Here is a 21777-nt window from a genome sequence, read left to right on the forward strand (position 1 = left end):
TTACCTGAGGTCAGGAGTTTGAGACCAGCCTGGCCAACATGGTGAAACTCCATCTCTACTAAAAATACAAAAAAATTAGCTGGGCTTGGTGGTGGGCACCTGTAATCTCAGCTACTTGGGAGGCTGAGGCAGGAGAATCGCTTGAACATGGGAGGTGAAGGTTGCAGTGAGCTGAGATTGCACCACCGCACTCCAGCCTGGGCAACACGAGTGAAACTCCATCTCAAAAAAATGAAAACAAAGTCGCATCTAGTAAAGCAGACAAAAAAGAAAAAGAAAAAAAATGAAGTTGCACCTGGTAAAGCAGACGCCTCAGTGACGTTTTCAGTCCCCTTCCTCCCCCTCCACTGCCCGTTTTCAGATGGATGCTGTGAGATCCCTCCAAAGGGTGCCCGAGTCTGCACCAGGCAATGTGCTGTGCCCATCCCCACCTCCCTCCACACTTTCCTGGGCGGCCTCCACGCCCATGTATTCGCTGGTTCTCACGCTGCTACGAGACTGGGTCATTGTAAAGAAAAGCGATGTAATTGACTCACAGTTCCGCATGGCTGCAGAAGCCTCAGGAAACTTAGAGTCATGGCGGAAGGTACCTCTTCACAGGGCAGCACGAGAGAGAATGAGTGCAGAGTGAAGCGGGAAGCCCCTTCTGTTTTTTTTGTTTTTTTGAGACAGAGTCTCGCTCTGTTGCCCAGGCTGGAGTGCAGTGGCGTGATCTCGGCTCACTGCAAGCTCCGCCTCCCGGGTTCACGCCATTCTCCTGCCTCAGCCTCCCAAGTAGCTGGGACTACAGGCACCCGCCACCACACCCGGCTAGTTTTTTTGTATTTTTATAGAGACAGGGTTTCACCGTGTTAGCCAGGATAGTCTCGATCTCCTGACCTCGTGATCCACCTGCCTCGGCCTCCCAAAGTGCTGGGATTACAGGCGTGAGCCACCGCGCCCAGCCAGGAAGCCCCTTCTAAAACACCATCAGGTGTGGGGAGAACTCACTCACCCTCACGAGAACAGCAGGGGGGAGCCGCTCCCATGATTTAATTCTCTCTACCTGGCCCCGCCCTCAACCCGTGGGGATTAGTCAAGGTGAGATTTGGGTGGGGACACAGCCAAACCTTACTGCTCCTGCTCAGCTCCCACCTGGCCCTCTGTCCCCTGAGCTCAGCTCCCACCTGGCCCTCTGTCCCCTGAGCTCAGCTCCCACCTGGCCCTCTGTCCCCTGAGCTCAGCTCCCACCTGGCCCTCTGTCCCCTGAGCTCAGCTCCCACCTGGTCCTCTGTTCCCTGAGCCTGCTCAGCTCCCACCTGGCCCTCTGTCCCCTGAGCTCAGCTCCCACCTGGCCCTCTGTCCCCTGGGCTCAGCTCCCACCTGGCCCTCTGTCCCCTGGGCCTGCTCAGCTCCCACCTGGCCCTCTGTCCCCTGAGCTCAGCTCCCACCTGGCCCTCTGTCCCCTGAGCTCAGCTCCCACCTGGCCCTCTGTCCCCTGAGCTCAGCTCCCACCTGGTCGTCTGTCCCCTGAGCCTGCTCAGCTCCCACCTGGCCCTGTGTCCCCTGGGCTCAGCTCCCACCTGGCCCTCTGTCCCCTGGGCTCAGCTCCCACCTGGCCCTCTGTCCCCTGGGCCTGCTCAGCTCCCACCTGGCCCTCTGTCCCGAGCCTGCTCAGCTCCCACTTGGCCCTCTGTCCCCTGGGACTGCTCAGCTCCCACCTGGCCCTCTGTCCCCTGAGCTCAGCTCCCACCTGGCCCTCTGTCCCCTGGGCCTGCTCAGCTCCCACCTGGCCCTCTGTCCCCTGAGCCTGCTCAGCTCCCACCTGGCCCTCTGTCCCCTGGGCCTGCTCAGCTCCCACCTGGCCCTCTGTCCCCTGGGCTGAGCTCCCACCTGGCCCTCTGTCCCCTGGGCCTGCTCAGCTCCCACTTGGCCCTCTGTCCCCTGGGACTGCTCAGCTCCCACCTGGCCCTCTGTCCCCTGAGCTCAGCTCCCACCTGGCCCTCTGTCCCCTGGGCCTGCTTAGCTCCCACCTGGCCCTCTGTCCCCTGGGCCTGCTCAGCTCCCACTTGGCCCTCTGTCCCCTGGAACTGCTCAGCTCCCACCTGGCCCTCTGTCCCCTGGGACTGCTCAGCTCCCACGTGGCCCTCTGTCTCCTGAGCTCAGCTCCCACCTGGCCCTCTGTCCCCTGGGCCTGCTCAGCTCCCACCTGGTCCTCTGTCCCCTGAGCCTGCTCAGCTCCCACCTGGTCCTCTGTCCTTGCCTGATCCCAAAGAGCTGGGCGCCCGGACCGGCAATGCAGAGGCCAAGCCTGGGAGGCCCAGGATGCTGACTTCAGGCTGCCAATCCGTGGCCCTCAGTCCCATCAGGCCCCTTCTAGACAAATGGTTGTGGCATTCCCTTTACCATCCTGAAAAGAATGAAACTCGGCTGGCCGTGGTGGCTCACGCCTGTAATCCCGGCACTTTGGGAGGCTGAGGCAGGTGGATCACTTGAGGTCAGGGGTTCGAGACCAGCCTAGCCAGCATGGTGAAACCCCATCTCTACTAAAAATACAAAAAAAATTAGCTGGGCGCGGTGGCGGGCACCTGTAGTCTCCACTACTTGGGAGGCAGAGGCATAAGAATCACTTGAACCCAGGCGGTGGAGGTTGCCATGAGCCGAGATTGCACCACAATTGTGTGGCAGGTCATACCTGTCATCCCAGCCCTTTGGGAGGTCAAGGTAGGCAGATTGCTTGAACCCAGGAGCTCAAGACCAGCCTGGGCAACATAGTGAAACCCCTGACTCTACAAAAGATACAAAATTAGCCAGGTGTGGTGGTGGACGCCTGTAGTCCCAGCTACTCAGGAGGCTGAGGTGTGGGGAACACGTGAGCCCAGGAGTTGGAGGCTGCAGTGAGCCTTGATCACACCACTGCACTCCAGCCTGGGTGACAGAACGAGACCCCTTTTCAAAAAATAAAAGCGTGGACTAATGAGGTCAGATAGGTTTGACTGTTTGGGAACAGGGGTGCTGCCATGGCTGACTGAGGGGCCATGGGAGCCCCTCTCAATGCCACGTGAGGGGATGGGGAGGTCAGGCGGTGCCTGGTGTGATTCCCAGCAGGAAGCACAGGAGGTTTATTCTCTGGGAAAATTGAGTCGTGGACACCAGATGCCAGTGGGTATGGTGGGGGATGGGGTGGCGGGGGACAGGGTGGCGGGGAGCTGGTGGCCTGAGCAAGCCTCCTTACCTGGGAACCCAGTCCCACTGGTGTGCAGATGGGAGCCCGTGGCAGGATAATGGCAGCATAACTGTCAGCCCAAAAGAAGCAGCCTCCAGACGTTGCCTGGAGCCCCAACTTAGAAGCCAGAGTCACCAGCTTCCTGGTGGCTACTTAGGGTCTGTCCTTGAGGGTCCCCAGAATGTGAGGAAAGACCCAGACAGGCAGGAAAAGAGCTCAGGGAAGAACATCGTACCAATGGTGTCGTCAGAGATGCCGCATCCGGGAATGAAGGGCCGGACGCTGCCAGCGGGGAACTGCTCAGAGCACCGAAGGAGCTTTTAGAAATTATAAATAAGCAGCACATTTTTAAAAAGCCATACAAGGGCAGAAACGAAAGTTGAGGACATCTCCCAGAAAACAGAACCAAAAGAGATTAAAAAACAACCGGGCGGTCCCTGCAGTGGTTACCTTGGCTGGCGCGGCTCAGGATGGAGGGCGGGAGCCTCCGTGGGGGAACTGAGGCACGTCAGGATGTGTCTCCAGACTGCAAGGGCCACAGAGTATGAAAAAGACCACCCAGAACAATGTGGGCAAAGAAAATGCCTTAAAAGCTTTTAGAAAACAGAATGGGTCCCACAGGAGGGTGGGGACGTGAACAGCACCGGCCTGGTGGCTTGGGCGCCAGGCTGGGGCCAGATGTCACTTCACACCAGCCTGGCTGGGAGTCCGCTTGCTGGGACTTGGACTCCTGTAACTGGTGGGGACGTGGCACCCCGTGCAGTAGACAGAACCAGCAGCCCAGGCGCCGGTGGCTTTGCTCTGGTGGCAGGACAGGTGTTCCTCCCTTCCTCAGTGTCCCCTGAGGTCAGAGCACCTGTCCTGGGGGAGCCGGCTCTCCCAGGTGGCTGACCAGGACGGTGCTGTGTGTCTTATGGGGTTGTGTTCAGTCGGCCAAGAGGCAGCGCCTGGCTGGGGCTAGACGAGTGAGAGGTTTGTTGGGAACAGTAAACCTGAGGTGGTGAGCAAGGCCTGCGGCGCCCAGCGGATGAGGAGGAGAGCAGGAGGGAGGGTGGCAGGAGTTGCTGGTGCCGCAGGAGGCCTCAGTGGACCCGCAGGGAGCAGCTGACCCTCATTGGCACTCTTGCCTTTTCACTGAACCGGGTGTTTGCTTAGCTTATTTTTGAAAAGACATTTCACCAAGAGGTAAAAGTGAGCAGCACACCAAAAGAACATGTCACAGCTAATACTGGGGGATCCCTTATGGGTTGGTGTTGAGCTCTGCAGCCGAAGCCCACTGCCCCTGCCCCTGTGCTGTCCCCCAGCACGGGCTCCAGGCCTCTCCCAGGCCACTGCTCTGTGCCTCCAGGCGCTCCTCCTTCCCCGCCCTGCCCCACTCCGTCACCCACCTGCCCGGACCCTGCCTGGATAATTGAGACCTTCCAGGCCAAGGACCCCCTCCCCAGGATCCTGACACCTGTCTGTCCCTCCTCTGAGAGTCCAGACCTTTTCCAGAGCCACATCCTGGAGCCAGGAGGGCTCCGTGTGGTCAGTGGCTGTGGCTTGCCGGGAACAAGACACTCAGTTGACTGTGCTAGAGAACAGGCCGCTGTTTGTGTCTAAATGGTATCCATGGGGATGTTGTTTCATAGTCTTCTTGAACTTTTTCTCCCCAGTGTTGCTGAGAATCCTGTTCTGACGCACAGTGTGGGCGGCCAGGTGTGGAGCCTGCGGGGTGGGTGGGAGGTCAGCAGGTCAGGAGGTCCCACGGGTGCCCACAGCCGACACCCAGTGGGAGGAGCATCCCGGAGCCACCTCTGATCCAAGAGCACAGCGCTCTAGAGGCCCCTGCTCTGTGGGTGGCTGACATGGTCCCCAGGCTTTGCCCGGCACCTCTGCCCCTTCTGTGGCAGCTACGGCTCCTGGCAGCCCTGGGCCATGGCGCCATCTAGGGGTGGCCTAGGGGAGTCCCCGGGCCATCAGCACCCGTCCTGCGGGTGTTGCTGGCGCCTGCCTGCTTGGCCAAATTGACACATGGAGGTAACTGTCAAGGAGGAGCAGCCATGGCCTTTGTGGCAATCGTGGTGTACAACCTTGGCCTCTCAGGTCAGCCTCGTGGGGGCTGCAGCAGCCAGGACCGAAAGGACCAAGGCCCCTCCGTCCATGTGTCCTGCTTGACAGAACTGTGGGAGGAGGGAGGTGTGGGAAGGGTGTGGACGGCCTGAGTGCGGTTCCTCCCTGAAGAGTGTTGTTTCACTTGTGAGCGCGCACAGGACGGCTGCCCTCGCCTTTAGAATCAGGAGCACATGCCGCTGCCCTCGCCTTTAGAATCAGGAGCACATGCCGCTGCCCTCGCCTTTAGAATCAGGAGCACGGTGCAGCAGCGTGCAGCACACTCGCTGGGTGAAGGGCCCGGCTTCCCCACACCGGCCGGCACTTGCTGCCAGCTGCCCTTTTCTGTGAGGCTGGGACGTGGTGTGGTGGTGGCTTGGATGTGTTTTTCTGCTGGACGATGATGTGGAATTGCCTTTTCACTGCTTCTTGGCCGTCAGTTTATCTTCTTTGGAGAAGTGTCTATTCAAGTCCTTTGCCCTTTTTTTAAAGTATAATTTCCATATTTTTTTCCTCAGAGGATAGTTTTTCTTTTTTTTTTTTTTGAGACGGAGTCTGGCTCTGTCGCCCAGGCTGGAGTGCAGTGGCCGGATCTCAGCTCACTGCAAGCTCCGCCTCCCGGGTCTACGCCATTCTCCTGCCTCAGCCTCCCGAGTAGCTGGGACTACAGGCGCCACCACCTCGCCCGGCTAGTTTTTTGTATTTTTTAGTAGAGACGGGGTTTCACCGTGTTAGCCAGGATGGTCTCGATCTCCTGACCTCGTGATCCGCCCATCTTGGCCTCCCAAAGTGCTGGGATTACAGGCGTGAGCCACCACGCCCGGCTGAGGATAGTTTTTCTTTAGTCCTTAAGGACTCAGCTTCTTATGTGGGCCTTAGTGGAAGTTGTGGGCAGCACCCAGGTCTAGACTTGGGTGACATGCACGGCCCTGGACTTGAGCGGGATTCCTGACTGGCTTGCCGTGAAGGGCACCACTGGGGCAGTGACGCAGCTTTCCACACAGCTCAGGAAGCACACAGTTGGCGCAGATGCTGCCAAAATGTCTCCAAGGGCTATGGCCTCTACCACATTCTGATGTTGAACTGCCAAACTCCACCGCATCCCGATGGTGAACTAACTCCACCGCATCCTGATGGTGAACTGCCTAACTCCACCGCATCCCGGTGGTGAACTAACTCCACCGCATCCCGATGGTGAACTGTGTAACTCCACCGCATCCCGATGGTGAACTGTGTAACTCCACCGCATCCCGATGGTGAACTGTGTAACTCCACCGCATCCCGATGGTGAACTGTGTAACTCCACCGCATCCCGATGGTGAACTAACTCCACCGCATCCCGATGGTGAACTAACTCCACCGCATCCCGATGGTGAACTAACTCCACCGCATCCCGATGGTGAAATGTGTAACTCCACCGCATCCCGATGGTGAACTAGCTCCACCGCATCCTGATGGTGAACTAACTCCACCGCATCCCGATCGTGAACTGCCTAACTCTACCGCATCCCGATGGTGAATTAACTCTACCGCATCCCGATGGTGAACTGCCTAACTCTACCGCATCCCGATGGTGAATTAACTCTACCGCATCCCGATGGTGAATTAACTCTACCGCGTCCCGATGGTGAACTGTGTAACTCCACCGCGTCCCGATGGTGAACTAGCTCCACCGCATCCCGATGGTGAACTAGCTCCACCGCGTCCCGATGGAGAATTACTTAATGACATTGTCCCTGGGTACACATTGGTTATGGCTCCTGCAGTGATGGGCCGCTCACAGCTATGGCCCTTTTGGCACAACCGTTGTTCCTTCTTGTCCTGGAAACAAGGACCTGAGAGAGACCGTCTGTCCATCCTAAAATCAGGATGTTTGGTTTCCTATTGTTGAGTTGGAGTCATTCGCAGAGTCTGATCAATCCCTAGGAGACGCGTGATCTGCAGACATTTCCCTGCATCTCTGGGTTGCATTTTTCTCTCTGTCGATGGTGTCCTTCGATGCGTGAGAACAGCCTTTGATGGGCATTAGGGGGTGGTCAGGCAGAAGGATGGCGTGGGTGGAAGCGCTGATGCCTGAAGAAGGGTGCCGTAGGCAAAGTGACCCGCGGGGTTGGCTTGCAGGGGTAGGCGCCACACGGAGAGACAGACGGGCACAGGCACACACAGGCACACTGTGCAGGCACACACAGACACACACAGACACACACAGGCACACACAGACACACACAGGCACACACAGACACACACAGGCACACACAGACACACAGACACACACAGGCACACTGTGCAGGCACACACAGACACACACAGACACACAGACACAGACACACAGGCACACACAGGCACACACAGGCACAGACACACACAGGCACACTGTGCAGGCACACACAGACACACACAGACACACACAGGCACACACAGACACACACAGACACACACAGGCACACACAGGCACACACAGACACACACAGGCACACACAGGCACACACAGACACACACAGGCACACTGTGCAGGCACACACAGACACACACAGACACACAGACACAGACACACAGGCACACACAGGCACACACAGGCACACACAGACACACAGACACAGACACACAGGCACACACAGACACACACAGACACACACAGACACACACAGACACACACAGGCACACTGTGCAGGCACACACAGACACACACAGACACACACAGGCACACACAGACACACACAGACACACACAGACACACACAGGCACACACAGGCACACACAGACACAGACACACACAGGCACACTGTGCAGGCACACACAGACACACACAGGCACACACAGGCACACACAGACACACACAGACACACACAGGCACACACAGGCACACACAGACACACACAGGCACACACAGGCACACACAGACACACACAGGCACACTGTGCAGGCACACACAGACACACACAGACACACAGACACAGACACACAGGCACACACAGGCACACACAGGCACACACAGACACACAGACACAGACACACAGGCACACACAGACACACACAGGCACACACAGACACACACAGACACACACAGGCACACTGTGCAGGCACACACAGACACACACAGACACACACAGGCACACACAGGCACACTGTGCAGGCACACACACACACAGACACACACAGGCACACACAGACACACACAGGCACACACAGGCACACACAGACACACACAGGCACACACAGGCACACACAGGCACACTGTGCAGGCACACACAGACACACACAGACACACACAGGCACACACAGGCACACACAGGCACACACAGACACACACAGGCACACACAGGCACACACAGACACAGACACACACAGACACACACAGGCACACACAGACACACACAGACACAGACACACACAGACACACACAGACACACACAGACACACAGACACACACAGACACACAGACACACACAGACACACACAGACACACAGACACACACAGGCACAGACACACACAGGCACAGACACGGGCACACACAGGCACTCACAGACACAGGCACACACAGACACAGACACGGGCACACACACACACACACAGACACACACAGACACACACGGGCACACACAGACACACACAGGCACACACAGACACACACAGACACGGGCACACACAGACACGGGCACACACAGACACAGACACGGGCACACAGACACACATAGACACACACAGACACACACAGACACACACAGACACGGGCACACACAGACACACACAGACACACACAGGCACACTGTGCAGGCACACACAGACACACACAGGCACACACAGGCACACACAGGCACACACAGACACACACAGACACGGGCACACACGGGCACACACAGACACACACAGGCACACACAGGCACACACAGACACACACAGGCACACACAGACACACACAGACACACACAGACACGGGCACACACAGACACACACAGACACACACAGGCACACTGTGCAGGCACACACAGACACACACAGGCACACACAGGCACACACAGGCACACACAGACACACACAGACACGGGCACACACGGGCACACACAGACACACACAGGCACACACAGGCACACACAGACACACACAGGCACACACAGACACACACAGACACACACAGACACGGGCACACACAGGCACACACAGGCACACACAGACACAGGCACACACGGGCACACACAGACACACGGGCACACACGGGCACACACAGACACACACGGGCACACGGGCACACACGGGTACACTGTGCAGGCGCGCTCTGTGGGAGGGCGTCACTGATGTTTAAAAAGTGCCCGTTTCCAAGCCCCTTGGAGAAAGTGTCATAAAAAGACAAAACATGAATGATGTTTCTAAGGTGGGGGAAGGGGCTGAGCCCTAAAGGTAGAAGCTTCTGGAAAGTTTCCAGAGGGCCCAGAGCCTGTTTAAGATGTCGTGCCTGCCTTAAGTGTCCAGAACTGTTACTTTTGATTTGTCACTGACCTTTTCCCATAAAACTGTAAGGAAATAAAAAGTAATGATGTGATGTGGGCCAGGCGCAGTGGCTTACACCTGTAATCCCAGTTCTTTGGGAGGCCGAGGCAGGTGGATCACCTAAAGTCAGGAATTTGTGACCAGCCTGGCCAGCATGGTGAAACCCTGTCTCTACTAAAATTACAAAAAGTAGCCGGCCGTGGTGAGAGGCACCTATAGTCCCAGCTACTTGGGAGGCTGAGGTGGGAGAATCGCTTGAACCCAGGAGGTGGAGTTTGTACTGAGCTGAGATCGCGCCACTGCACTCCAGCCTGGGCAACAGAGCGAAACTCCGTCTCAAAAAACAGAACAAAACAAAACAAAAAACACAAAAAAAACGCTGGGCACAGTGGCTCATGCCTGTATCCCAGCACTTTGGGAAGCCGAGGCAGGCAGATCACAAGGTCAGGAGATCGAGACCCTCCTGGAACATGGTGAAACCGTGTCCCTACTAAAAATATAAAAAAACTAGCCGGGCGAGGTGGCAGCGCCTGGAGTCCCAGCTACTCGGGAGGCTGAGGCAGGAGAATGGTGTGAACCCAGGAGGCGGAGCTTGCAGTGAGCAGAGATGGGCCACTGCACTCCAGCCTGGGTGACCAAGCGAGACTCCGTCTCCAAAAACAAAACAAATGTGGCACGCAGGCTGGTGGCTGGCTGAGGTCAGTCCAGAGAAGCAGCATTTTATTTATTTATTTATTTATTTATTTATTTATTGAGCTCTGTTGCCCGGGCGAGAGTGCAATGGCGTGATCTCGGCTCACTGCAAGCTCTGCCTCCCAGCTTCAAGTGATTCTCATGCTTCAGCCTCCCAAGTAGCTGGGATTAAAGGCACCCGCTACCGCGCCCAGCTAATTTTTTGTATTTTTAGTAGAGACAGAGTTTCACTATGTTGGCCAGGCTGCTCTCAAACTCCTGATCGCATGATCTGCCCGCTTCGGCCTCCCAAAGTGCTGGGATTACAGGCGTGAGCCACCACACCCGGCCAGAAGCAGCATGTTTAAACTTGCTTGGCCTTCCCTAACACCAAACTTGTCGGTTCCTGGGCTGCAGCAAGCCAAGACTGGGAAATAAATTCACCTTCGAGAATTCAACCTCAAAATGCATACGAAGTAGGTCAGGGTGGAAATAAGGCACTGCCCTTTCTCCAGGCACGCTGGAGTCCACACCCTGCCTTTGCCCAGTGCCCTCTGAGGGAGAGGCCCTGTGCCTTGCACCCAGCGCAGCCCACAGAGGGAGGCCCCGTTCCGGGCAAGCCGTGCCCACGAAGAGGCTGGCCTGCTGGGCTGTGGGGCCCGATGGCCTGACCCTGTTCTGACCACGCTCCTGCCCTGCCCTGCCCGTGGCCCGTGTGCAGAAGCGGGCAGGCCTGGTTTGCTGGGCTGGAGCCCCCAGATTGCCCCCTGCCCCACTGACTGAGTGTGGGGGACCTGCTTCTCCACTTCCTCCATATAGGGCTCGGCCCTGGGTGGCTGGTGGCCGAGGCTAGTCTGGCGGGCGCTTGCTCCAAGTGGTGCGTCCCCTCAGCGCCTTGTGCTTCCTCGCAGGGATCGACTACAAGACCACCACCATCCTGCTGGACGGCCGGCGCGTGAAGCTGGAGCTCTGGTGAGTTGGGGCTGTGGCACTTCAGTTCCTGGCTGGGGACACGAATGCCGCTGGGAGAACAGAACCTTCAGAGGAGCAGGAAAATGTCCTGTGCACATTTCACATGGGGGAGCCCCTCACAGCCCCTGTGTGAACACAGAATGGGTTTTGCTCCGAGAGGCAAACAGTCTGGGGCACTGTGTCCCGAGAGATCCCAGCTTCCCTTCTGCCCTGGAAGACCTGATTCCATGGTGGCTGTGGCCCTTCCCTCCCGCTTCTGCCGGCTTCACCTTAAAGAGCATTTCCCAGCCGGGTGGTGGCCCAGCCTGTCATCCCAGTACTGTGGGGGCCGAGGAGGGTGGATCACCTGAGGTCAGGAGTCCGGGACCAGCCTGGCCAACATGGTGAAACCCCATCTCTACCAAAAATACAAAAATTGGGCTGGGCGCGGAGGCTCACGCCTGTAATCCCAGCACTTTGGGAGGCCGAGGCGGGCGGATCACCAGGTCAGATCGAGACCATCCTGGCTAATACGGTGAAACCCCGTCTCCACTAAAAATACAAAAAATTAGTCGGATGTGGTGACAGGCACCTGTAGTCCCAGCTACTGGGGAGGCTAAGGCAGGAGAATGGCATGAACCCAGAAGGCAGAGCTTGCAGTGAGCCGAGATCACACTATTGCACTCCAGCCTGGGTGACAAAACAAGACTGTGTCTCAAAAAAACTAAAAAATAAAAATTGGCCGGGCGTACTGGCTTATGCCTATAATCCTAGCACTTTGGGAGGCTGAGGCGGGTGGATCACCTGAGGTCAGGAGTTGGAGACCAGCCTGGCCACCAAAAATACAAAAATTAGCCAGGTGTGGTGGCAGGCACGTGTAGTCCCAGCCACTCAGGAGGCTGAGGCAGGAGAATCACTTGAACCCGAGAGGCAGAGCTTGCAGTGAGCTGAGATCGCACCACTGCACTCCAGCCTGGGTGACAGAACGAGACTCCGTCTCAAAACAAAAGCATTTCCCAGAACGTCAGCGTTGATGAGACGTCAGTGTCCACAGGGTTGGGGTTCCCCAGCCTGGCAGGACAGTCTCCTGGAGCTCCCAGGCTCCTGTGGAGGCCTGCTCACTCACCAGGTGGGCAGAGGCCCTTCTGCTGCCTGCTTGACTCAGCAGCACGGCGCCAGGCTGCTGTGACCTGTGCAGACAAAGTCTCTTAGCACAGCCCCATTGGCACCTGTCCTGGCCACCCCGCTGCCCTCAGGACATCCAGGTGGGTCCGCAGAGGAGGGCAGGAGGCGAGCCTCTCCCGGGGACCACAGTGCAGGCACTGAGGCTGCGTGGCCCCGTCCCAGCCCCTCCCTTCCCTGTGTGTTTCAGGGACACGTCGGGCCAGGGTCGGTTCTGCACCATCTTCAGGTCCTACTCCAGAGGCGCCCAGGTAAGGCCAGCACCACTCTTCCTGCTGCTTTCCAAAAGATGTTTCTCCTGATTGTTTCTGAATGTGAGTTGTCCTGTCAAACCCCCAAGCACTTTCTCTCTTTGTAAGGATATTTTCACGTTTGTTTGTTTGTTTGTTTGTTTGTTTGTTTGTTTTGAGACGCAGCCTCACTCTGTCACCCAGGCTGGAGTGCAATGGCACAATCTCGGCTTACTGCAGCCTCCCCGTCCCGGGTTCAAGCGATTCTCCTGCCTCAGCCTCCCCAGTAGCTGGGATTACAGGCGTGGTGGGTGTACTTGGGGCCATGTGTGTGTGCACAGGTACAGTGGATGCACTCAGGGCCATATGTGTGCAGGCATGTGCACGGGTGTGGCGGGGGCACCGGCTCGGCCACCCTCATTTCTGTCTCTGGGCCCCCCAGCACGCTTTTGTGCTGACTGGATCTGCTGGTGAATGTGAGGCCGGAAGGAGGCGAAGGACGTAAAGCGTATGTGAACAGACCTGTCATGGCCACTGTTGTTGCTGCTTCAGTGAGAGGGATTCGAGCAGGTCTGTCCCATCTGTGATGCCCCTAAGATTTCTGGAAGAGCCAGGGGAGACCCTCCAGGGCCACATCCTTAGCCTGGAGCCCCCCATGTGGGCCCAGGGAGGCTGCCTGGGTCTGAGGTCTGGATCCTTTGGGGGCGAAGGTTCAGGTCTGCGCCAGGCAGCTTCTGGCTCAGGTGGGTCCCGTCTGGGCAGGAAGCTGCCCCAGGTGAGACGGGGACGGACACTGGAGTTTCATTCCCCGGCAAACTCATTTCCTTCCGTTTCTACACTGAAGTGTGGTCCATGTCAGCTCTGCTGTCTTCTACCTGCTGATGGTGGGTGGGAAGGACCCCGGGGTGGGATGGGTAGCACCCTGTCCCGGGAGTTCCCTCAGAGATGTTGGCGACTCCGTCGTGGGAGCAGAAGGGCCAGCAGGTCCATCCCTGTGAGAAGTGGAGTGACATGGTCATGATGCACGGAGCTGGCAGGTGGAAGACAGGCAGGCTCAAGGGTGTGTTCCACGGGCCCTGCTTGCTATTAAAAGAGGAGCTGGGGCCGGGCGCAGTGCCTCACGCCTGTAATCCCAGCACTTTAGGAGGCCAACGCAGGCGGATCAGGCGGATCACAAGGTCAGGAGTTCGAGACCAGCCTGACCAACATGGTGAAACCCCGTCTCTACCAAAAATACAAAAATTAGCCAGGCGTGGTGGCGCGCGCCTATAATCCCAGCTACTCAGGAGGCTGAGGCAGGAGAATTGCTTGAACCCAGGAGGCGGAGGTTGCAGTGAGCTGAGATTGTGCCGCTGCACTCCAGCCTGGGCGATAAGAGTGAGACTCCATCTCAGAAAAAAAAGGAGGAGGTGTGTGGGTGATTTACATCTACAAAAACGCCTTCTTGTCTTCCTTTTACTTTTAAGTATTTCGTGATTTTTCTACAATAAACATATACTATTTTGGTATTAAAAAATATGGGGCGCGGTTATCTTGGATGACAATAAAGGGTTGTTGGGGAGATGCTGGAAAAGGCAGCAGGGAGGCTGAACCTGACGGGCATCCCACCTCCCCCGGACAGGCTCCACCGTGGGCATCCCAGCCCCCCCGACAGGCTCCACCCCGGGCATCCCAGCCCCCCCTGACAGGCTGCACCCCGGGCATCCCAGCCCCCCCGACAGGCTCCACCCCGGGCATCCCAGCTCCCCCTGACAGGCTGCATCCCGGGCGTCCCAGCCCCCCCCGACAGGCTGCACCCCGGGCATCCCAGCCCCCCCGACAGGCTCCACCCCGGGCATCCCAGCCCCCCCGACAGGCTCCACCCTGGGTATCCCAGCCCCCCCGACAGGCTCCACCGCGGGCATCCCAGCTCCCCCTGATGGGGCTCCACTGCAGGCATTCCAGCTCCCACACTGGGAGGTCCGTGGGACATGAGGGCCAGCACAGTCATGATTTCTGTTCAACTGCATGAGAACTTAAAAACAAAAAGCAGTTCACAAGCTCTGCGTTTGCCAGGCTGAGGTTCTGGAAAGCAAGCTCTGTTATCTCTGTGTTCTTTCCAAAGCGTCTGGTGGAACCGGTTATGTGTTTGTTTTGCCTTGTTAATTCTGGAAGTTCTTAGCTGTCCTTTTCCACAGGAGAGGAGCAGGTTACAGACGCAGGTGCACATGTTGGTCCTGGGTCGAGGGTGCCAGGCGCTTCCTTGCCCTAGGAGAAGCACCTGAGCCTCAAGGCGGGCCTCTGGCTGCCGTGACTGAGCATTTGGGCCACCCCGGGAGCCCAGCCCTGTCCTGTGTCTCTCCTGCCTGGTGAGCAGCGGTGAGGTGAGGTGCATCCAGCCGAGGTGCAGAGCCTGCGTTTGCAGCAGGGTTTCTCCCGCCGCCCCGATGAGACACAGACTAGCAAGGACTGTCTGTCCCAGCTGGGATTTGTCACTCTGCCGCCCTCTGTTAAGAGTGGAGAGGCCTGGCCGGGCACGGTGGCTCAAGCCTGTAATCCCAGCACTTTGGGAGGCCAAGATGGGCAGATCACGAGGTCAGAAGATCGAGACCATCCTGGCTAACACGGCGAAACCCCGTCTCTACTAAAAGAAATACAAAAAAAAAAAAAAGAGTGGAGAGGCCTGGTAGGTCCCCACAGCCTGGGTCTTGCAGATGGTACCAGCAAAGGCCACTGGCCACTCCCTGCTGCCGTCACCTGTCTCACAGCAGCAGCCCCGTGGCTCTTCGCATGAGGCCCTTCACGTGCCGCCAGAGGCCAGGCTTCCTAGGCTTTGTGGTTGCGTTTGCATGTTGTGTTGCTGTGATCTGAGGCAGCTCCTCTCAGAAGCAGGTGCCACCCACTGGTGGGATGAGCGAGTCACCCAGGTGCAGGTGCCTTGGTGTGTGGAGGGTGGGGCAGGCTCCTTGTAACTGCGGTGTGGTTGACGGGACGAGCCGTCCCGTTTGGCTGAGAATGTGGGGTCGGCGGGCTTAGCACCAGGAAGGGTGTGGCCAAGTGCCGTGTCTCCTTCAGGATAGAGGTGTGGGTTTGTTCCCTGAGAAGGGGTTTATGTGGAGAGTGGTACGGAAGGCACGCATGCTGCTGGCTTGTTGGCACACAGGCGGGCGGGTGGGCGTGAGTGGGCACGGCTTGGCAGTAGCTCCCACTTTACATGTCAGTTGCTCCTGGGCAGAGCCTGGGTGCAGGGATGCAGGCAGGAGGGCTCCACTCTGGCTGGCTGTACCTTGGGAGCTTCAACCACATGGATGGAAGGGGCATGTGTTTGTCAAAATTCATCAAAATGTTCATACCTCGAATCTTTGTATTTTCTGCTTTGTAAATTACAGCTCAGTAAAAAATGATAGCATAAAGGGCACCCACTCTTAGGCCCGGCAGTTCTACTTCTGGGAATTTATCGTGTAGGTCGAGTTGAACAAAAAAAGTGTAAATGTACTCAGATGTATGTTGCCAACGTTACCCAGGAGCCAGCGCAGTTAACGAGCGGGCGGGAGGGCGGGGCCTGAGCTCAGCGCGTGCTGGTGGGAGCAGCGCAAGTGCCTCGACCCCGCCCCGAGGCGTGAGCGGCACCCTGGACACGCGGAGGAAACTGACTGTCCGGGGCGGCTCCTGGTGGGGCGGCTCCTGGTGGGGCGTAGAGTAGGGGAAGAGCGCGCACTGACTCATCCCCTAGAGCCTCGCTCGTTTTTTCGTTTTGTTTTGGTTTTTGAGACAGGGTCTCGCTCTGTCACCCAGGCTGGAGTGCAGTGGCGCCATCTCAGCTTGCTGTAAGCCCCGCCTCCTGGTCCAAGCGATTCTCCTGCCTCCGCCTCCTGAGTAGCTGGGACTAGGTGTGCACCACCGCGTCCAGCTAATTTCTGTATTTTTAGTAGAGACGGGGTTTCACCATGTTGGCCAGGATGGTCTGCTTTTCTTGACTTCATGATCCGCCCACCTTGGCCTCCCAAAGTGCTGGGATTGCAGGCGTGAGCCGCCGCGCCCAGCCAAAGTTGCTCGTTTTTAAAAAGTCAGATCATGCCGGGCGCGGTGGCTCACGCCTGCAATCCCAGCACTTTGGGAGGCCAAGGTGGGCGGATCACGAGGTCAGGAGTTCGAGACCAGCCTGACCAACATAGTGAAACCTCGTCTTTACCAAAAATACAAAAATTAGCCAGGCGTGGTGGCGGGCGCCTATAATCCCAGCTACTCAGGAGGCTGAGGCAGAAGAATCGCTTGAACCTGGGAGGCGGAGCTTGCAGTGAGCCGAAATCACACCATTTCACTCCAGCCTGGATGACAGAGGGAGACTCAGTCTCAAAAAAAAAAAAAAAAAAAAAATCAGATCATGTGTTAGTTTGAAAATAGACGGTGGTGGAAGAGTCTGTTTGCCCCATGCTCTGCCCCTTTGAGACACGCGGCTGAGGGTGCTAAGGGTGCCGTCTGTTAGGAGGCTTCTGGTCACCAAGAGTCTCCTTTTCCTTTCTCACTCCGTGGTCATTTGGGTCCCTGTGGCCTCACCGTGACCCGCGCTGGAGCATGCCTCGGGGTCCTCCTGTGTCATCACCGCTGCCCGTAACCCCTGCTCCTGAGACGTGGGCGTCCCAGGAAGTGGGGGCCTGCTCAGGGCAGCGGCCGGGAGGTGTGGCCAGGGCCCCCAGCCTCACAGCACACTTGGAGCCTGAGCCAGCCCATCAGCCAGAAGATGGGCCTTCTGCTCTCTTTCTAGAGTTTTCAGTGTCATGGGAACAGGGGTGTTTGCCACAGAAAACAGGTCAGCATAAAAAGTCACCCACTTTCCAGCCTTTTAGCATTTGTGTCCACATAAACTTCTTCAGTGTAATGTGTTGTGTGTTTATACTTTTATTTTTTAAAACTCATGCTGGGCCGGGCGCGGTGGCTCATGCCTGTAATCCCAGCACTTTGGGAGGCCAAGGTGGGCGGATCACGAGGTCAGGAGATGGAGACCATCCTGGCTAACACAGTGAAACCCCGTCACTTCTAAAAAATACAAAAAAAAATTAGCCCGGTGTGGTGGGGGGCACTTGTTTTTTTTGTTTTTTGTTTTTTGTTTTTTTTTTTTTGAGACGGAGTCTCGCTCTGTCACCCAGGCTGGAGTGCAGTGGCCGGATCTCAGCTCACTGCAAGCTCCGCCTCCCGGGTTCACGCCATTCTCCTGCCTCAGCCTCCCGAGTAGCTGGGACTACAGGCGCCCACCACCTCGCCCGGCTAGTTTTTTGTATTTTTTTAGTAGAGACGGGGTTTCACCGTGTTAGCCAGGATGGTCTCGATCTCCCGACCTCGTGATCCACCCGTCTCGGCCTCCCAAAGTGCTGGGATTACAGGCTTGAGCCACCGCGCCCGGCCTATGGTGGGGGGCACTTGTAGTCCTAGCTACCTGGGAGGCTGAGGCAGGAGAATGGCGTGAACCTGGGAGGTGGAGCTTGCAATGAGCCGAGATTGCGCCATTGCACTCCAGCCTGGGCGACAGAGTGAGACTCTGTCTCAAAAAAAAAAAAAAAAAAAAAAAAAATGCTGGGCTGGGCACAGTGGCTCACACCTGTGATCCCAGCACTTTAGGAAGTTGAGGCAGGAGGATCACTTGAGGCCAGGGGTTCAAGACCAGCCTGGGCAACATAGCAAAACCCCATCTCTAAAAAATGTTTTTAAAAACTTAGCCAGGCGTGGTGGCTCACACCTGTAGTCCCAGCCACTCGGGAGGCTGAGGCAGGAGGATTGACTGAGCTCAGAATATCAGGCTGCAGTAAGGCATGATCGTGCCACTGCATGAACCCCAGCCTGGGTGACAGAGTGAGACCCTGTCTCAAAAAAAACAAGAACATGCCATCCACAGTGCTGGGACCTGTGTTCTCACCTCACCTGGGCTGTCTGTCTCTCCTTGGCCAGCATGGACGCTTCTACATGCACTGCTGCTGTTTTCAGCGTCTGCACGGTACATTTCACCGCTGCTTACTCGGCCGTCCTCTGAGGCTGGACATTTAATTTGTGTCTGGTTTGTTGTTGTTATCAGCGCTGCTGTGACACACATCCTCAGTTACTTCCGAGTCATGGGCTTGCCACACAGGAGGTTGCCACGTGGGAGGTTGCCACGCGGGAGGGTGGGCTGTGTTGCATGCTTTGGTGGCCCACTCCCCAGTCTCTCCCCCTCCCCCAGCAGCAAATGAGCCAGCCCCTGTCCCTGTGCCCCAAGCTCCAGGGTTAACCCCTGGGTGTGCATTTGTTTGTTCTGAATCTTATCATTTATCATCCACCAGACTGACTTGGCCATCTCTGGCCTCGAAGGGTCTCCCTCAGCAAGAGGAGTCCTTCCTGAGCTGCCGCTCCATCCTGAGCAAGTCCTTCGCCCTAGGAGCTTAGTAATTTCGGTCTTGTTCTAAACAGGACCTGGGGGCTACACTTGAGTCTTCTAGATATCAAAAGATGGTTCTAAGAGGCTCCAAAAACACTATTTTTCAGATGGACAGTGCCCTCTTCCTGCAACCTCAGCCCCTTGTGTGATAGGCTCTTTGGTTAAGTGAAGGTTTTGTCAGCCTAGGAGTAGGGTGGATCCCAGCTCATTGGCTGGATCTGGTTGCAGAATTATAGGGTGGGAGTAGACGTTGGGGAGCGGCGGGTGTGGGGGAATGGGCCTGTGATGTTACCATTTCGCCCAACGGGGCACTGAGTGTGAGCAGTGTGCTCCCCGGTGCTGCTGGGGAACCATGACTGTCACTGCCGAGATATTTAGGGCAGGTGGAAACAGCCCAGAGCTGAGCTCCAAGTAATTGGTCTCCAAGGGATATGGCAGAAAGTCCCCGTGGCAAAACCTGCTCTGCCTGGCTGGGGGAGCTTCGCAGAAACTGTCCTGGAGGGACTGGAATTCTGCTCTGCAAGTTTTAGGTTGGAAAACTCAGAAATGTCCCCACTCAGCTCTGTCCCGGGTGCCCCCAGGAGGGTTCACCGATGGACTGGCCGAGAGGACACTTGCTTCCACAGCTGCACGTCCCCCGGCTGCCAGGACCCCTCATCTGCCTGCCCAGGAAGCTTCCACAGGCTGATGGCTCCAGGGGAGGGAGGGGAGGCAGCATTTATGACACCATGGAAGGCACCCACCCTCCTGCTGCAGTCCTTGCCGGGTGAGGGCAGAGGTGGGGGGCAGGGCTGCACCAGCTGTATGAAGGGCAGCGCCCATCTGCCCGTCCGCCAAGTACTAAGTATCCTTGGCCCTGCCCAGGAACCGAGACCCCTGCACCTGAGAGTCCCTGGGCCTGGGCTGGCCGTGCGTGTCGGTGACCCCTGGTGACCCCCAAGTCTCTGTTGCAGGGGATCCTTCTGGTGTATGACATCACCAACCGCTGGTCCTTTGACGGCATCGACCGCTGGATCAAGGAGATCGATGAGGTAGGCCTGGGTCCGGGGAGCCCTCCCGGGGAAGGCAGACTGGATGGAGGTGCCTGGGCCCCAGGTAGGCTCTGGATTCCCGCCTGCCACCCCTCCTGTGGCCCTGGCTCTGCACCCTGCACTGTCCCATGGCCTACACCTGGGCGTGCTGGTCACTGTGCACGCAACGGCCAGGCATGGAGCCCGGCAAGACCAGGAGCTACGGGGCCACCTGGAAGGGCCTACACTGTGGGGCCTGAGCCCTGGGCTCTGCCCACCTCGACCTCCCACGGCCCCCACCCCGTCATAGGCCAGACAGTGAGGGCGGGCCCTGCTGCGGCTGAGGGGTGGGTGGCGCCCTGCGTTTGTGCTTCTGCTGAGTTCTGTGCCCCCAGCACGCACCCGGAGTGCCCCGGATCTTGGTTGGAAACCGGCTGCACCTGGCCTTCAAGCGGCAGGTCCCGACGGAGCAGGCCCGCGCGTATGCAGAGAAGAACTGCATGACCTTCTTTGAGGTCAGCCCCCTGTGCAACTTCAATGTCATCGAGTCCTTCACGGAGCTGTCCCGCATCGTGCTCATGCGGCATGGCATGGAGAAGATCTGGAGGCCCAACCGAGGTGCGTGGGCGGGTGCCCGCCAGCCCTGTGGTCCCCAAACCCGGGCTGCCCTGATCACGTGGAGGCTGAGGGGGGCCGGGGGCCAGTGAGGAAGGTTCAGGCAGGTCCCTTGGCCATGTGCAGTAGGGGCTCAGCCGGCAGCAGGCCAGTGACTTGGTAAGAGTAGCCTCGGGGGAGAGGCAGCAGCACCGGGGGGCACAGGAGGAGCTGGTGACCTCCCTCAGGGTGCCGCCGTGGCAGCTGCACTCTGCCATTCCTGTGGGTCCCCGGCATTGCTGGTGTGGCAGTGTGTTCTCACTCCTTCCCTGGTTCTGGGGCTGGCATCCTGCTGTCGGGGGCACAGGAGCCATGCCTGCAGCTTCATGTTGTTTCATTTTCTCTTCCTGGGAGGCCACGTCCTTGATCAGAGGTCCCAGTGGAGCCCCCTCAGGAAGGTACTGTTGATTATCTGGTGCCTCCCGGCAGGGTTCACCACTGGACAGAGAGAGGGTGGCTGACGGTGTCACTGTCCTTCTTAAGAGGAAGCACGGGCCAGGCGCGGTGGCTCATGCCTATAATCCCAGCACTTTGGGAGGCCGTGGCAGGTGGATCACCTGAGGTCAGGAGTTCGAGACCAGCCTGGCCAACACGGTGAAGCCCCGTCTCTACTAAAAATACAAAAATTAACTGGGCGCAGTGGCGGGCGCCTGTAATCCCAGACACTCAGGAGGCTGAGGCAGGAGAATTGCTTGAACCCGGGAGGAGGAGGTTGCGGTGAGCGGAGATCGCGCCACTGCACTCGAGCCTGGGCAACACGGCAAGACTCCGTCTCAAAACAAAACAAAACAAAAAAAACCATAAAGCAAGCACAGGGAGCTGTGAAGAGCCTGGTTGTACCCCAGGTCAGCATAACCCAGCCCCCACCCGTATGGAGCTCCTCTCCCCAGCTCTGCAGACTGGAGCTGGTG

General features: G+C 57.6%; 2 protein-coding genes across 9 annotated transcripts in view; one reads left to right on the forward strand and one right to left on the reverse strand.

Annotated features, from left to right (window-relative positions):
* The window catches only part of RAB40C (RAB40C, member RAS oncogene family), a 42671-nt gene that overhangs the window by 18591 nt on the left and 2303 nt on the right, over window positions 1-21777 (forward strand). For 7 of the 8 annotated variants that reach the window (XR_013411275.1, XR_013411276.1, XR_013411274.1 and 4 more), the window contains 4 exons: window positions 11366-11426; window positions 12778-12838; window positions 20156-20233; window positions 20608-20830. Coding sequence is in view for 4 of the 8 variants with exons in the window: in XM_077984980.1 (XP_077841106.1) it covers window positions 11366-11426; window positions 12778-12838; window positions 20156-20233; window positions 20608-20830 (423 nt within the window). In the remaining 4 variants the exon portion in view is untranslated. The remainder of the gene's footprint in view (window positions 1-11365; window positions 11427-12777; window positions 12839-20155; window positions 20234-20607; window positions 20831-21777) is intronic. The other variant, XM_077984982.1, reaches the window with a different exon arrangement.
* LOC144338318 (uncharacterized) lies at window positions 7333-11269 on the reverse strand. The gene is made up of 3 exons (XM_077987047.1): window positions 10988-11269; window positions 8091-9268; window positions 7333-7669 (listed from the first exon to the last, which is right to left on the reverse strand). The coding sequence occupies exons 1-3, from the start codon at window positions 11267-11269 to the stop codon at window positions 7333-7335; spliced, it is 1797 nt and encodes a 598-aa protein (XP_077843173.1).

The sequence above is a fragment of the Macaca mulatta genome, chromosome 20, assembly GCF_049350105.2.
Source record: "Macaca mulatta isolate MMU2019108-1 chromosome 20, T2T-MMU8v2.0, whole genome shotgun sequence".
In the NCBI taxonomy this organism is placed as follows: Eukaryota; Metazoa; Chordata; class Mammalia; order Primates; family Cercopithecidae; genus Macaca; species Macaca mulatta.